The 17,505-nt window shown below is 35.3% G+C and overlaps 1 protein-coding gene across 2 annotated transcripts in view; it reads right to left on the reverse strand.

The window, feature by feature from the left end:
• GIPC2 (GIPC PDZ domain containing family member 2) overlaps window positions 1–17,505 on the reverse strand; it is a 75,316-nt gene that overhangs the window by 42,689 nt on the left and 15,122 nt on the right. For both annotated transcript variants that reach the window (XM_037826838.1, XM_037826839.1), the window contains exon 2: window positions 2,043–2,228. In XM_037826838.1, the coding sequence (XP_037682766.1) occupies window positions 2,043–2,228 (186 nt within the window). The remainder of the gene's footprint in view (window positions 1–2,042; window positions 2,229–17,505) is intronic.

Consider the following 17,505-nt stretch of genomic DNA (forward strand, 5'->3'; position numbering starts at 1 on the left):
ATTACAATGTGTTGTATATCAGTTTTAAAGTATTATACCAATGTTAGATTTCCTGAGTTTCACAACTGTACTGTAGTTACATATAAGAGAATATCCTGTTCTTAGTAAATATACCCTAGAGTATTAAGGGATAAAGAGGCATAATGTTTGCAAACCACTTTTTCAAATGGCTCAGAAACAATTACATATGTGTGTATATATACATATATATATAAAATTATAAGAGAGAGAATAATAAAGCAAACGTGGCAAAATGGTAAAAAAATCATTTTGGGTAGAGGGTATACAGTGGTTCTTTTTTATTATTATTGTAATCTTTCTATAAGTTTTAAATTATTTCCATCCCACAAAGTTTTTAATCATATCAACTCTGTGCAGAGTATGATATTCATTTCTCTTCTACGTAGAATCACATGTTGGCAGTTTGGCTTATGCCCCACTTGCTCCTTTGCCACCATGTTCTCTGTCTCCACAGGGATAGTGACTAGTACTCTATGGCAGGCACATGTTTGACAAGGCATGAAAAAATAGAAACACAAGCTCAGAATATCAGAGGTTAAGATCCAAAAACTCCATGCGTGTTTGCAAAACGTCCAAGCCCTTCTCTGCTGACATTAGAAAGGCACTGCTGCATGTTCCTCGTGTCCTGAGCTTCCCCTGGATAATCCCACATGACTTTCCCAACCCATGGATTTTCCATTTGGTCACCCACTCAGCCTTCAGCACAGTCATATCTTTTGCAGAGCTAAAAATAGCTATTCCATCAAGTGGGAAGTTAAATAAAGTACCATTTACAGTTAAGAAGATAACTTCCCCCAAGACTTTTTCTTTAATGAGGACAATGCATCAGCAAATTAGGAATTTGGATAAAATAAAGACATGAAACTTGCTCTGTGGTATGAAGTCTAAATTCTTAACTTAGTGGTTAGGAATGCTGGCTCTGGAGACAGCCCTCTTGGATTCAAATCCTGAATATATCCAGTTCTATAACTTTGGGAAAGTTACTTAACATTCCTGATCCTGTTTCTACATTTATAAAATAGAGGTTGCTAATAGTACACACCCATGGATTACTCTCAGAGACATCATGTTGAATGAAAGCAGAGACAGCAGAGTACATAATGTATGATTCCACTTATATGAAGTTCAAGAACAAGCAAAACTGGGTGATAGAGGTTAGAAGAGTAGTTGCCTTTGAGGGAAAGAAAGGGTACACCATGGGAAGGGGCACAGAGGACCTTCTGGATGGTGGAAAAGTTCTATACCATGCTCTGAGTGGGGTTACACATGCAAACATTCATCAAGCTGTACATTAAAAATTCATGTACTTTAACCACTAGTTACACATCAACAGAAAAGCAAATTAAAAGAAAAGATCATAGTACCAACCAAATAGAATTAAATGTGAGAATTAAATGAGAAAATGTTTGCAAAGTGCCTAGTACCTGGTAAGCAATTAACATAATTCAGTTGTTATTATTACAACTACTAATTACAATAATAAAACTGTTATTATTTTAAGAGGTGCATCTACCTTTTTCACCACTCCTCAGTTCTTAGAATTTTTCATACCATTTTCAGTCTCCTTCCTCTTGTCTTTCTGATTTAGTATTGCTCTGTTTGCATTTAAATAAAGGAATTACATGGCTCAGAAATTTTTGAAGAGTATTTTTAAAGAAGTAAATAAGGTAGCCAAAAATATACACAGTTGGAAGTTAACACTAAATCAGTGGAAATCAGCATGGAAGTCAACAGATGTTAATGAGCTACAGACCTGGAAGAGATTATATAGCCAGGCTTTCCTTTTCAATAAGTTCTAAATTCTAACAGAAGTTTAAACTGAAAGGAAAAAGTCAAGGAAATGGTAAACAAAAACGGATACCTTTGAAACATTTTTAAATGGAAGTGAAACATTCCCAATCCATCCATCCCCCTGCTGTGCCGGCTCTCTCTCTGAAGAGCATTTCTAACTTTCTTTGATGTGATAGATTTTCTTAAATGTTATCCTCAATTAGTTCACACAGTTATTTTTTTAAACTTACCTTTATAAAAGCATAGCCAGTACCATTATCTGTAATGGTGAGACCAAGTGAATCCTCAGTTTTATACACATTTACTTCTTTTTTAATTCCTTTCACATGAGCAAATATGAAATCTTCAAGACCTATCTGTCCTCCTAAGAGCCTTTCCATGTCAACTTTAGGTGTGTTTAAAGTGCAATACAAGATCTGTAAAGAGAAAGAAATATTTTAGGTCAATTTCAATCAAGAAAACATCTGTCATTAATTCATTCAATATTTACTGAGTGAAATAGTCCTCAATATGTGATATAAGTGATTGTGTTAGTGTTGGAAATTGAATCATGTTTCCCACCAGACATGTTCAAGTCCTAACTACTGGTCCTGTGTGTGTCAGTGTATTTGTAAATGGGATCTTTGAAGATCCTGTTAAAATGAGGCCAAAGAGAATCAGAGTGGCCTCAATCCAATATGATTGGAGTCCTTATAAGGAGAAGAAATTTGGACAAGGAAGCAGAAGCCAGAGGAGGAGACAGAAGGAAACAGATCACCATGTGCCAGTGGCAGAGACTGAGCCACCACCAGAACATATAGACTTCAGAGAAAGCATGGCCTGTCATTACTTTGATTTTGGATTTCTAGTCTCCAAAACCAGGAGACAATACATTCCTGTTGTTTAAACCCACCAATCTGAAGTATTTTGTTATGGCAGCGCTGGCAAACCAAGACAATTATAAAACATGCTTTTATGTTTGTCAGATAGAATCTGGAACACATTTTCTTACAGTAATATCAGTAACATACATTGAATGTTTCCTACAGATCAGGCTCTGTGCTAAATACTTCACATCTATCATCTCATTTAATCCTCACAATAATTATAAAGTACATTATTATCCCCATATTACAGCTGAGGAAATTGACGCTTAGCAACCAACTTCAAAGTGGTGTAAACTCCTATGTTACCTGCCATTTACAACGCTGAAATGAAAGATTGTATTCCCAAAAGTAAGGTCATCATATGGATTCTACAATGAAAATACAGGAAAGAGCATATTTGAAAACTAGTAATTAAATTTTTTAAAAATAAGGAAATGTTTATCTTCCATGGTACTGCTTGAGAGAAGCAATTTAATTAGTGAATGAGATGTTAAAATTAAATGTTTTAGAGCTAAAATGGACATAAAAGACTAACAAATCCAATCCCTTACCTTTAAAAGAGGGAACTGAGGTCAAGAGAGGTTAAAGCAATTTGCCCAAAATCACAAGATGGCAGAAACAGAAGGAAAAATAAAATGGAACAGTGGAAAGTTTGGGTGGAGATTTTGAAGGGATTTCTTATGTTTACCATGTCTTTATTTGTTCTCATTTTTCTTCAAAAAAATATGACTTGTTTTATTAAAATTTGTAGTGCTACCCTTAAGTTTTTCAACCACAATTTGGGTAGTTTGCAGAGCCCAAATAAAAAAGGAAAAGAGTTGAGAACATGTCATTAGTTAATCAATTAAGTTCAAAAAACATTTATTGAGTATCTTCTGTGTACCAAACCAAAGAAAGAAATGTTATACATCTGTTTCATGCCAAAATGGCTAAATAAAAATTTTAACTACTTTTTATCAGGTAATGTTTGCCATAGATATTTCCAGCCCTTCATCCATCCCTAAGCCTGACTTCAGTCCTCACCCCCAACCCTCTCCCTCTACCCCTGGGTTTTACACCACACGTAACTCCCACTGGAACCATGAGCCTTAACATAACCATAAGCTTCATGAAGCTCAGAAGCTGGGTGCAATTACTGCTTATTGAATCCCTTTTTAGGCCCTATCAAAATATGTTCAAATTGGAAGAGCTTTGTAAAATAGCCTCTCTAGTACTCATGTCAGTTATCAAACCAGGCTTTGAACCAGGGTCTCAGATTCAGTGATAAGGAAGACACATCTCCAGTTCTCAAATAGCTCACAATCTAAAGAAAGAGGCAAATGTGTAAGCAGATCATTTTACTATAAAGATATAAGCTCTAGAATAGAAGTATGCACATGGTTTCATAGGTACCTAAAGAAAGAGCACCCAAAAGGTACATTGATCCAACTTCAGTTGTTCAGTGAAGGTTTTCAGGAGATGACACCTGTGTCTGAATCTCAAGCAGGACTAAACATAGTAAAGGAAACAGGAAAGGACTTCTAATCAAGGAAAACAGCTTTCAGAAAAGCTCAAAAGGAATAGTGAATTATCCCTGGTATTTCAGTACAACTAAAGTTCAAATTGTGAGTCAAAGTGGGTAGAGAGAAATGAGCAGGATTTCCTGGGATAGAATTAAGTGGACTGTGAGTAGTCAATTAGAGAAAAAGAAAATAGCATGCATGATATAGCCTCTCTTCAACAACAGTTTGACTGTATACCCACAGTATTATACTGTTATGTGTATGTTGTGAGATAAAGTCAATGAGTGGGTATGCTGGTGTCATTGGGAACCAGAGTTTTCAGCATGGGAGGAAGGAGATACAGATTTGAAATTGAGAAAGTTAAATAAAAGCACTATAGTACTAAATTTGAATTAGAACTATCAGTATGAACTTAGGATGTTGGGATAGTTTGGAACTGTATGTACATGTTCTTAAAGTTAATCCATTACTGTCGGTGTGAACTCATCATAAGTAGGACATTTTGTTGAGTTTAATTCAATTAAAGTATACACACCTCAATCAGGATAGGTCTTAATCCTATTACTGGAGCCCTGTATAAGAGAATGAAATTCAGACAAAGAGAGAAAGCCACAGAATCAAGAAACTGAAAGCAATGAAACCCAGAAGAAAAGGGAGAGACCAACAGATGCTGTCACGTGCCTTGACATATGTCAGATGAGACAGCAACCAGACTTCAATTCCCATTGTTTAACTCAACCCATTTCATGGTATTCGCTTTGAGCAGCCTAGGAAACTAAAACAGATAGATGTACTTCCTCTTTATTTAAAAAAGTATTCTTATTATTTTTTAGTTGTATTAGACATGCTAATAAAACCAGAGAGGATGATGTCCAGGAAGCTTCTTAGGAAAGATTTTTTTCACTCCTAAGAAAGAAACACAGGAAGTGACAGTCCCTTTCTTCCTCTGGATGTTGTCATGTCTAGATGTGATCTAGGAACTTCCACCACCATCTTCATGCAAATGTCAAGAATGATAAAGCAAAGTGACCTACTTCCCTGATGACATCAGTGAGCTGCTCTGTCAACCAACTCTGGAACCCACTCAGTCTCTTTTATGTGAAATAAATTATCTTGTTTAGCCAGCTTGAGAAGTAGTTTTCTATTACTTACAGCCAAAAGCATCCTATCTGATACACAGTTCTACCTGGAATTTTTAGTTGCATGATTTCACCAATAATTTCACCAAGCCATTCTGGGTTAGATTTTCTATTGCTTTAAACTAAAAGATTCCTAACTGATACAATCATTTTTCTTTGTATCTTCACGATTCTTCACAGTTTAAAAGTTCTTCCTATCTGCTATCTCATTTTATCCTTTAAAAAACATCTGTGAGGGGCATGATGACTTGTGTTTCTTTTTTTAATGCATTGATGTATTATAAACATTATTACCCTTATTTCATATCCTATCCCTTCTAGTAAAAATTTCAGACAGTGCCTTCTCCTTCCTTCCAATATCAGCAAAATAAAGGGATCTCTGGAGAGGAGTTATCTTATTCTTGTAACGTTTGTTTAAAAGAAAAGAAAAAGTACAATTTAAAGGTTTCTGTTATTTCCTAGAATACAGGTACTTCTTGAGCAACAATATTTACACCTTTGCTTGACAGCTTCTTAAATTGCATAACTTTTCCCGAAGATATCAGATTTTGCTCCTTTTTTTTTTCAAATGTCATGACCAGGATGGATTTCATTTTTCCCATCAACCACATTATCCTTCTACCTTTTTTGTTGAAGGGTAACTCATGGAATTTTACTCTTACTGTGGATATATATTTCAATTCATACTTTCCTCCATATTTTCAAGTTCTTATCAGATAGTTATGATTATTTACCCTTGAAACCCAATATGGCTAGGATGATAAAAGCCTGAACTATTGCATAGAACCATTAATATAAATTAGTATTGTTTTTTCTCTCATGCCACTACTATATATTCCATAAATGTGCTTTGTGAATAAGGGTTAAATAAATCATTTGTCATTAGTGCTTCAAAAGATGTTCTGGTCCGCAAACAGGTTAACAAATCTCTCCAAAACCACATCAAATTCAAATTCATTTTTTAAACTCCAGGAAGTCCATTTTCAACTTTCTTTTGTTTAATGCCTTCCTTAAACAGGAACTGGGCTGGCCAAAGCATCCCACATGTTCCAAAGATCTCCAGAAGAAATTAGGGGATTGTGTGGTGGGCATTACATTATTTGTGGGTGTGATTTTAACGTGAGAACCTGGAATATTTACCACTTGTGGTTGTCTAAAGTAGCAGTATTATTAATATTTTAATCAACTACTTTCTAATATCTCAATCTCCTTCAAGAACCTTGCTTACTTCTTACACTTCATCTAAAGTAAACATTACGGAAATATCAGCCAATGTCATCACAGAAAATAAAGAGGAAGAAGTACATAATTATAATAAACCTAGTAATGAACTAAAGCGTACTTTCATCAGGAGTTAATAGCAGATCTTTACACACAAAAAAAACACCTGGATTATGTTTCTTTTGTTAACAAAGTTTTATCTGGACTGTTCTTATTATCTAAGTTTCAAAGTCTTTTTCTCAAAGAGAAACTCTGTCTAGTTAATTGCCCTTAAAATTGCAGGAGTGAAAAACAACCTGACGCTAAGAATAAAATAAATATTGGGAGAAAATGGTCACCCACTTACTCTAAGTGCTTGAACAGAAGGAAAAAGCTCTCGCCCAGCAACAGTGAAGGAAATATGTTAAGCAAAACTCTTCTGAAGAGCTCCGAGTGTCTTAACTCTGAGTGTCTTATAGTATGTCATTCCCCCACCCCCACCCCCAAATATTTGGTAAGCGTATCTGGAACGTCTAGTACTCAAACTATTCTTCAACTATATTTATAGGGTGGGACAACTGCTCATTTCTTACTTAGTTGTACAATTCGGATGCTGCCTCCCACATCCAATAAAATACTGTGAAAGCAAAGGAACCAGGGAGGTGAAGGTCTACAAGGAAGAAAAAAGAAATCAAAATTAAAGTCCAAAAAATATTCACTGATTACCTATATGTATCAGGTAATCTCACATTACCTCACTTAGTCCTTATAACAATTCTATGTGAAAGGAATTATTATCCATTTTTTTTACAGATTAGGAAATAAAGGCTTAGGGAGGTAAAATGGCTCGTATAGGGTTGCATGAACATTTTGTGGTGCCTCTGGGACTCAGACCCTAGTCATTGAATTCCAAGCTCTTTTTTCTGCAATGTTGCCTCTGTAACACCTAACATCTGCATACAGACATCTTGGTTACTAATCATTTCCTAATCAATTCCCTCAACTTGTGAGTCACGCCAGGAAGGCCAGTGTCACTATGGCCTGTGCAAAGTGAAAAACCAGCTCAGATCTGTTAAGTGATTTGTCTAACGTCACAGAACTAGTGAATGACAGAGCCTGAACTGGAATTCAGACTTTGAGGTTTTCTCTCCCCCATGATACTGTAGCTGTGATGTGGATATAAACTCACCTTTGAATTTAAAGCTATAAGAAGACAGAGACTATGTACAGTTTTATGCTCTATATAGTGCCAAACCACCTACTTCCTAACAGAAGATAAGATAGATTGCAAAAAAGAAACTATTTTTAATTGGACCTTAAAAGTCAAACATACTAGATGATTAATAAATATAAAAACATCAATAACACATTATTGTTCAATTTTAATCACCGTGACTAAGTAATTTTAAAATTATTTCTTCCAATTAATTTTAAAACTGACTAGTTATATTAATTTCTTTGTATTATAAAGTCATTTAAATTTTCATGCCTATTATTTTCCCAATGTAATAAATGTATTACATTTATAAGATTTGTTTTAAACTATACACTATTGTATATATACTGTGCCTTTGCCTTCACCTTTTCAATGACTAACTGTCATCTAAAAACAAGTTGCACTCTTTGGAAAAGATATAAAATTGGCAACAAGACAGATATTTAGAAACACGATACTGTATCCTCTATTTAGGCCTTCATGAGGATATTGTATAAAGCCCTGCCTCAAACTGTGTAGAACTTTCTATAAATGAATCACTTCTAAATTAGCTACTGTGGGTCAGCAGTGGCAAGTCTTAAATAAAAAGTGAATCACCCTTGTACTCATCCTTCTCCAGGACAAACCTTTTTATTCAGTACTTTGAATGAATCAAATAATATGACAAAAATAATTTCAACCCAAAAAAAGCAAAGATACACTCAAATCCATATTTTTAATTCACCAAATAACTTCTCAGAATAACCAAAAAGATATTTTATTTTATTTTGCTAATGAAATTTAATCAAAACAACAATGTATCAAAGCAAATCAAAATCCCAAAGTGATTCTTCAGACATGATAAAAGAATAGGGGTAGGTTTTCATTTTGCCTTTGTGGATATTACCAGACACTAACCAAAAGAGTACAATAAATCAAATGTGTATATACTGTGTATACATATATATAAAATAAGTACACATTTGATTGATACAATAAATCAAATGATATATATATCATCTTCCCCTACAACATTCCTCCAGTCAGAAGAGCTATCTGAGCTTTACCCTAGTCTAATAATGCCGCAAGGTTATATGCCAATTTTAAGGACATCATAAATCACTGCTATTCCCTCTTGTCAGGTGTTGTCTCAAATTTTCCAGCTTTCTGAACCACTTATCTTCTTAATAGCATCCTCATGTTTGACACTTAAGATGGAAGAAACCTAAAAGGATGCAAGGAGACATTTTATATCCTTAACAATATAGTAGGGTGGTTTCTGAAAAATAATAAATTTGACAAATTGTAATTATTAGTAAAAGACTTGTGAATTAAACTTTCCAGTTTACCATATAAATACGCTAATACAGTTTGTGAAAACTGTCCATTAGATCTCTAAAGGGCTCTAAACAAAATATTTAATTTATGCTTAACAGAACACTCATGTAGCACCATATTCATTTTAGGAAGTAGGCTTACACCCCTTAAAATGAAATGTCTACCAAGCACGCAATATTTAAAAGCTACTCAAATGAGTCATGGAAAATTGGGAAGCAAGCATGGTGAGCCACTCAGGTGTCAAAATGGAGTAATGGGAGAGGGTGGTCTATTCCTTACTATTCCCTGAACAGAAATTCTGAAAGAAATGATCTGTTCATGAAAAAAAATAAAAATAAAAACCATTTAAGAAACTATCACACGTATTGAGAGAAACAGAGAGGGGAGAGAGAAAGAGAGAGAGAAACTGATTTTGTTTAGAGGATTCATTTTGAACTAGGACACCTGAAAGACATTAGCAAATGTACAATAAGGTTCCCCAGATGAGGAATGAGAAAGAGCTCCAGTGAGGAAGGCAGGTGGCAGCAAAGTCACTGACCAACTGACACAATTTTATTCTTTAGACACAGTTATTCTTTAAAAAGTCTGAGAAGCATTTAAAAAAAAAATTCACCTTTGGGTAGGGTCAGCGTGACTGAACTGCACAAGTGAGATTAGCCCCAAATCTGGAGTGTTTGAGGATTTTTCTAGGCTAAGAGTTGCTCAATTTTGAACCACTACCTGCCCCAAGGATAGGAGAGCCCTAAGAATAGAGAATGGGAAGGGGTGGAGAGGAGCTGCCAAGAATAGAATTCTGTCACAGGTTTGGAGACACTTAGGCACAGCCCTGGCTGAGAGATTCACCTTTCCTTGGAGTTAGTACCAGCTCCTGGCTTCCCACTCTAATCTCCTTGTCAACATTCCTGCCATTACTACAAGACTCCTGGGATTGAGGTGGGCAGTGCACTTAGAGATGAGGGGGAGAGGACCTAGCAAGGTCAGGAGGTTTCCCGAAAAAGCTGGCAGGCTACCACGGGGCTCCACACTCAACTCCCAAGAATGTGTCACCAAGCCAGAGCCAGGACTAGGAGTACTCGTGTTCTGGATCCAGGCTTCATGCTGACACTGAGCCCTTACTACCTGTTTCTATTTTTATGACCACACACTCCCCTTCCCACACCCATCCCAAAGGTCTGTTAATACGAAACCTTCCTCACTTCCCAGGAAACTGAGTTATATATTGTCAATGCTCTATTAAAAAATGAATGATAAACTAACTCACATCATATTTTTCTTCTCTCTCCTTTTTCTAATAGCCAATTTAATTATAATTAGGGGGACTCCAGGTTCCAGCTGTCCACAGATGTTCCAGCATAATTATTAATAGTGCCCATTTCACTTTCTGAAATGTCTGGGTTTGGAACATAATTTATATGGTCACCTATTTATAACTCATCTCTCATTAAGCTGGTCAAATAAGCATGTTCCAATCTCAGGATGTTAAGAATAAGACAGCAAAGGACAGAAGGAAAATCACATAATTGGGATGTTGAGGAAAGGCCAGGGTAGTGACTCTTGACATTGAAGTAATCTTCCCCAGATGCTCAAATTCCAGGGTTCTTGGGAGAAAATATCAGAACCCACGACTTTAGCACAATTACCAAGATCCCTGGAGACTTAATGAGTTCGGGGAGAGTCGATTACTGCTCTAAATTCTCAGCGGTGGGGGGCATACAGTAGTAGAATTAGATGCTGAGTCAAGGTTCTGTCACAGGTATTATCTCTGTCTTGAAATATGACACAAAGAAATATACATATTTAGTTTATTTTAGATCAGAAGTAAGCACTAGCAAATACTATACAAAACAAGTCTAAATAAACAGGTATTTTTAATATGTCTCAAGTTTACCTGGTATCTTTGACTTTGTTGACTGAAATAGTTTATTAGGTTTGTACTAAATTTTACTGAAGCCCTCATCAGAAGAACCCAGATTAATTACTGTAAAATGTAGAATTCCACCCTGAGATAGTTCAGTTTGAGGATCATATGTAGAAATACATTTGTTCTTTCTTTCTTTCTTTCTTTTTCTTTCTTTCTTTCTTATTAGAGAAGTTTTGAATTCACCAAAAAATCATGCATAAAATACAGGGTTACCCTAAACCTTCCTTTTATAAACATTTGGCATTGGTGTGGTACATTTGTTATAACTGATGAAAGCACATTTTTATAATTGTACTATTGACTATAGCCCATGGTTTAACTTAGGGTTCACAGTGCTGTGCATTCCAAGGATTCTTTTGAAATTTTTATTCTAATAATATATATACAACTTAAAGTTTCCCCTTTTTAACCACCTTTTAATACATAATTTGGTGCTGTTAATTACGTTCACAATGTTGTGCTACCATAACCACCATTCCCATCATCCCAAATAGAAACACCAAACATTTTAAGCCTTAACTCCCTTTGCCTTATCTCCATCCCTTCCCCTGGTAACCTATATTCTATATGCTGAGTTATGAGTTTGCTTATTCTAATTATTTCATATTAGTGAGATCATGCAATATTTGTCCTTTTACTCAACATGTTGTCTTCAAGGCTTATCCATGTTGTCACACATGTCAGAACTTCATTCCTTTTTGTGGCTTAATATTCCATTATGTGTATATATCACATTTTGTTTATCCATTCATTGGTCAATGAACATTGGGTTGCTTCCATCTTTTGGCAATAGTGTATAATGCCTCTATGAACGTCAATGTGCAAATATCTGTTTGAGTTCCTGTTTTCAAATTTTGGGGGTATGTACCTAGAATTGGGATTGCCAAGTCATATGGTAATTCTATACTTCATTTTCTGAGGAACTGCCAAATTGTTTTTCAAAGCAGCTGTACCATTTTAAATTCCTACCAGCAATAGATGAGTGTTCCTATTTCTCTACATCCTCTCTAATACTTATTTTTCTGGTTTTTTAATAGCAGCCATTCTAGTGGATGTGAAATGTAACTCATTGTGCTTTTGATTTGCATTTGCCTAATGGCTAATATATTGAACAACTTTTCATGCGCTTTTTGGCCATTTGTGTATCTTCTTTGGAGAAATACCTATTCAAGTCTTTTGCACATTTTTATTACTACATATTTGTTTCTTTTAGTTGCTATTGTATGTGGAATTTTTTTCTTGATTTTTTTCTTCCAGTTGTTCATTACTAGTATATAGAAAAACTACAGATATTTTGGGGTGTTGATCTTGTACCCCCACAATTTTGCCAAATTCATTTATTAGCTCTCAGACCTTTCTTGTGGATTTTTTAGGATTTTCTGTATATAGGATCATGTCATCTGCAGATAGGGAAAGTTTTACTTCTTCCTTTCCAATTTGGGTGCCTTTTTTTTTTTTTTTTTTTTTTTGTCTTCTTGCCTAACTACTTTGGCTAGAACTTCCAGTACAATGTTGAGTAACAGTGGTGACAGTGGGCATTCTTGTATTGTTCCTGATTGTAGAGGGAAAGCTTTCAGTCTTTCACCATTTAGTAGGATGTTAGCTATGGATTTTTCTTACATGCCCTTTATCATGCTGAGTAAGTTTCTTTCTATCCCTAGTTTTCTCCATGTTTTTATCAAGGATGCCAGATTTTGTTAAATGCCTTTTCTACATGAATTGAGATAATCATATGTGTTTTTTTCTCCTTCATTGTGTTAATGTTATGTATTACATCAATTGATTTTCTTTTGTTGAACCACCCTTGCTTACCTGGATAAATCTTACTTGATCATGATATATAATTCTTTTAATATGCTGTTTGATTCAATTTGCTAATATTTTGTTGATGATTTTTGCATCTGTATTCACAAGAGAAATTTCTTGTGGTATTTTTATCTGGCTTTGGTATGAGGGTGATGTTTGGCCTCATAGAATGAATTATGGAGTGTTTCCTCCTTTTCAAGTTTTGGGGAGAGTTTGAGCAGGATTGGTGCTAATTCTTCTTGGAAAGTTGGATAAAATTCACCAGTGAAACCATCTGGTCCTGGGCTTTTCTTTGTTGGACATTTTAAATTACTGATTCAATCTCTACTTATTGATTTGTTGAGATCTTCTATTTCTTCTTGAGTCAGGTAGTTCCATGTTTCTAGGAATTCGTCCATTTCATTAGGGTATCTAATTTGTTGGCATACAGTTGTTTATAGTACTTTCTAATCTTTCTTCTTGTACTTTCCATTTTAGTAATATTGTAAGTAATGTCCCACTTTTCGTTTCTGATTTTAGTTATTTGTGTCTTCTCTTTTTCTCTGTCAGTCTAGCTAAAGATTTGTTGATTTTATTGTTCATTTCAAAGAACCAACTTTTGACTTCGTTGATTCTATTGTTCTTTTTTAAATTCTCTATTTCATTTATCTCCACTCCAGTCTTTGTTATTTCCTTCCTTCTGTTCACTTTGGGTTTAGTTTGCTCTTCTTTTTCTAGTTCTTCCAGTTTTGAGGTTAGGTCTCTGATTTGTAATTTTTCTTTCTTTAATTTAAACATTGAAAACTATAAGTTTCTCTTTTAGCACTGCCTTTGCTGCATCCCATAAGTGTTGGTAAGTTGCATTTTCATTTTCATTCACCTCAAGATATTTCCTAGTTTCCCTTGTGATTTTCAATAAGAGCATGTTGTTATTTCCCACATATTTGTGAATTTTCCTTTCTCCCTCTGTTCTTGATTTCTAGCTTCATTCTCTTGTGGTCAGAGAAGATACATTGCATGATTTCAATTTTTTTAATTTATTGAGATTTGTTTTGTGGCCTAACATATGGTCTATCCTGGAGAATGATGCATGTGCACTAGAGAAGACTGTGTATTCTGTTGTTGTTGGGTAAGGTATTCTATACAGGTCTGTTAGGTCTAATTGGTTTAGAGTATCGCTCAAGTCTTCTGTTTCCTTATTGATCTTCTGTCTAGATGTTCTGTTTGAAAGTGGTGTATTTGTCATTAAAGGAGACTTTGGGTCTGATTAGGTTAAGAACCACTTGTGTAAAAAAGAGCATGTGCTTTGGAATCAGACAGGCCTAAGGTGAAAGATATCCCTCTGGACTGTATGACTTGAGTAACTTACTTTAGCTCTGAGATTCTGCTGCCTCATCTACAGATTGTAGTAGTTTCTGGGGGTGCTGGTAAGAAATATCAATTCAGATAAGATAATATAGGTTAAGTGGTATTAGGTGTCCAAAAATAGTTTCCTTGTCCTTGATTCTCAAGACTCATTTTCCTCCCCCCACCTCTCTTTATAGGAAAATTAAGACAGGAAGGAGGAAAGTATAAAGAATACAGAAGGAGAAGGGAGGTGAAGGGAATTGGGACCACCACCTAATACCTAACCACACCCAGAACACACTGCTAGTATCAAATGTGAGAAGCTTCAGGAGGATGAATCAAGGTTCTCACCCTGGATGTTGAAGGATATAGTGTTAACATAGATCACTGTAAACACTACCACATAAATGCTACTTTCAGATATGCCAATGTTTCACAAATGGATACAGAATTATTGTCATCATTTCCTCAAGCTTATTACTGTGTATCCCTTTGAGGCCATTTTAACACTGTAACTTAAGAACCTGTGACTTTTACTGACTCAGATGTAGATCCTGGACTTTAGCCATTAAAAAAAAAAAGTTGGAACTGTTCCTCTACATGTGCTTTATCTCCACAGGGCTTTTTATACACATAAGCAAATACACTTTCTGGATGCTTGAGTACCAAGACTATTAGGTATTACTTGCAGAAAGTCAGATGTTTTGAAAAAGCAAATATTCTATCACTGACAAGCTCTACAGTCTCTTCTTATTTTTCATTTATCCATAGAAGCAACAGGACCTCTTTGGTATTAGTCATGTCCAAGCTTCAACTTCCTACTCCACATTTTAATCATGAAAACTTCAAGAAGTATACAGCACACCCCAAACAGCTGAAGGCTTGTTTCTTGGATCCCAATCCAGAGAATAGTCATCCTCCTTCAGGAACTTCCTTTTTACTTTCTCTCTCTTGCCAAGCATCAGACCCTAAGGTATTTTTAAATGTTACTTCTCTTTGAACAAGTATTTCCAAGGAGTGCTTTTGGTTATCTTAGGTGATGAGGTTTATTATAAGGAGACATAGGGAAGGAACAGAAGCACAAGAAACTCTTTCAGGAGACACAAAGACCTCTTAGAAATTGTCAAAACTTTGCTCATCACCATAGAAGACACAATAGCAACTCTCCTGGCACAGATGATGCTTCTGTGACCCTCTGAGACATGCAAGAACCCCCAGAGATTCAGCCAATCGCAGGCCTCAGTCTCTTTCCTGTGTCTACTCCTCTACGTCTTCTACCACTACCAACTCTACAGAAGAGCGTATAGAATGCTCCTAACCAGATTAAAAGAAAACCGTGAATGGTGGTGATGGTAGCACAACATTGTAAATGTATTTAACACCACTGAATTCTACATCTGAAAATGGTTAAAATGGAAATTTTATGTTATATATATATATATATATATATATATATATATATGTTACCCACAATTAAATTTTTTTAAAAAGCATAGAATTTGTGGGAAAAAAAAAAAAGGAAAAGAAAGAAAAAGGAGGGGCTCATATTCAGACAGATATTCTCATACACACACAAACACACACACACATATACATATATACATACACTTATAAATCCACACAGTATTTCTGGAAACACACTCAACAAAGTGGCCACAGTGGATGCTTCTGGAGAAGGGGACTGCAAACTGGTTCTGGGCTGGTGGAATAACGACTTCTTTGGGTGACTCACTTTTTAAAATTTTTATCATGTGTACTTACTATTAATAAAATAAGTGGAGTTACTATGTAGCTCCACTGTAGGTTTCCATCCTTCAGGGAGTAATTTCTGCTAGTTGTTTCAGTGAATGAATAAAACAAAAAAGTACAGAAACCACTTTCCTTTGCTGGCCTTTTCTCAAACTTAACTTATGGCTATCCTCATTATCTGAGCGAGAGCCAACAGCAAGAAGAGGACCTGAGAAACAGACTGCAATTAATAACAAATTAGATTAGATGAGACAAATTAGATTAGGAACAGATTTTGTGAAATGATTATGGCTATCCTGCCTATGTCCAAAAAGCTTGAGGAAACACAAAAGAACTTGTATTACCATCCCAAATTACTAAGCATTTGATATCAGAAAAGCAGAAAATATGCCTTATCTCTAAAAGAATTTATTTCAAGTTTATATTACTATGCCTTACTGAATTGTATGCATGGAATTCTATTTTCCAAAGTTCTTCATTGACCTCAAACACTTCATCTTCATTTCTTATTTATCTCTGATTGATAATGAGATTTATTAGCACCTCAGTTTTAAGCTCTCTGCCTAGCACTTGTCTAAGAAGGGCTTGATCTCTAAAAGGCCATTTAAACACACCAAGATCTCTACCATTTCAAGTATTTGTATAGTCCATCCACTTGTAAAGTAGTGGGAACTTTCGCTATATTTCGTTTAGTTTTTTAGTAATGTAAAAACAACCTCTGTTTTGAAGTCTGGATTTTTATTTATTCTGATTTGGTATCACACTTTCCAATATAGTTAGACTTTTACATTTTTGGAATCAATGTTATATGCTAGTTACATACATTGAGGTTTAAATGTACACTTTAGGGTCTCCTATGATTATCCCAACTAGATTCCATCTCACCTTTCTTTGATCTCTGCTTACCAAATTAGATATTTCTGGCAACATTCTTCACATTCCATCTTGTATTACTGATATATGTATACTTGTCTTAGCTTACTTTTATCACCACCATATCTATATATTATAAGCTCCATGAGACAGGTTCTGTCATGGTAACCTTTGCATGTCTTTCAATACTTTGCACATAAAGATGGTGCTCAAATATTTGTAATTGAATGGACAGACTCCAGAGGAACATTCAAACTGGCAAAGACCTCTGATCTTCTCATTTAATCCCAAACACATGTATACCGACTGATGACAGGACAGATGCCTAAAGACATCAGGCCCAAATCTGTAGGGATTGGGTCCAGGAACTTGTATTATTTTAAAAGATTACCAGGCAATTCTGAGAAACAAGATGGTTTTGGAACCACTGCTCTAGTCCACCCTCATTACATATGAGGAAACTGAAGCCCAAAGGGATGGATGACATGCCCAAAGTTGGTTAGTGAAGTGAAAAGAAGAGTGATAATATCATAGATGACAAGGACAAAACGGAAGCTATCTTGCAGAGTTCTTCAGAATGAAATAAGAATGGTAAGCATTAACTAATTAGAATATTATTAATCGTAGTTCTTATCATAGAATAAAACAATTGACGAACAGCTTTTCAGAAAACCTAAGCATTTTTTAAAGTATATACCTTGGAAAACTGGCTCAAAGAGTATTACGCAGAAAAAAATCGGAGGACTTCATAGTCAAATAAATGTGGAAAATGAGAAAC

The sequence above is a fragment of the Choloepus didactylus genome, chromosome 2 (genome assembly GCF_015220235.1).
Source record: "Choloepus didactylus isolate mChoDid1 chromosome 2, mChoDid1.pri, whole genome shotgun sequence".
NCBI lineage: Eukaryota > Metazoa > Chordata > Mammalia > Pilosa > Megalonychidae > Choloepus > Choloepus didactylus.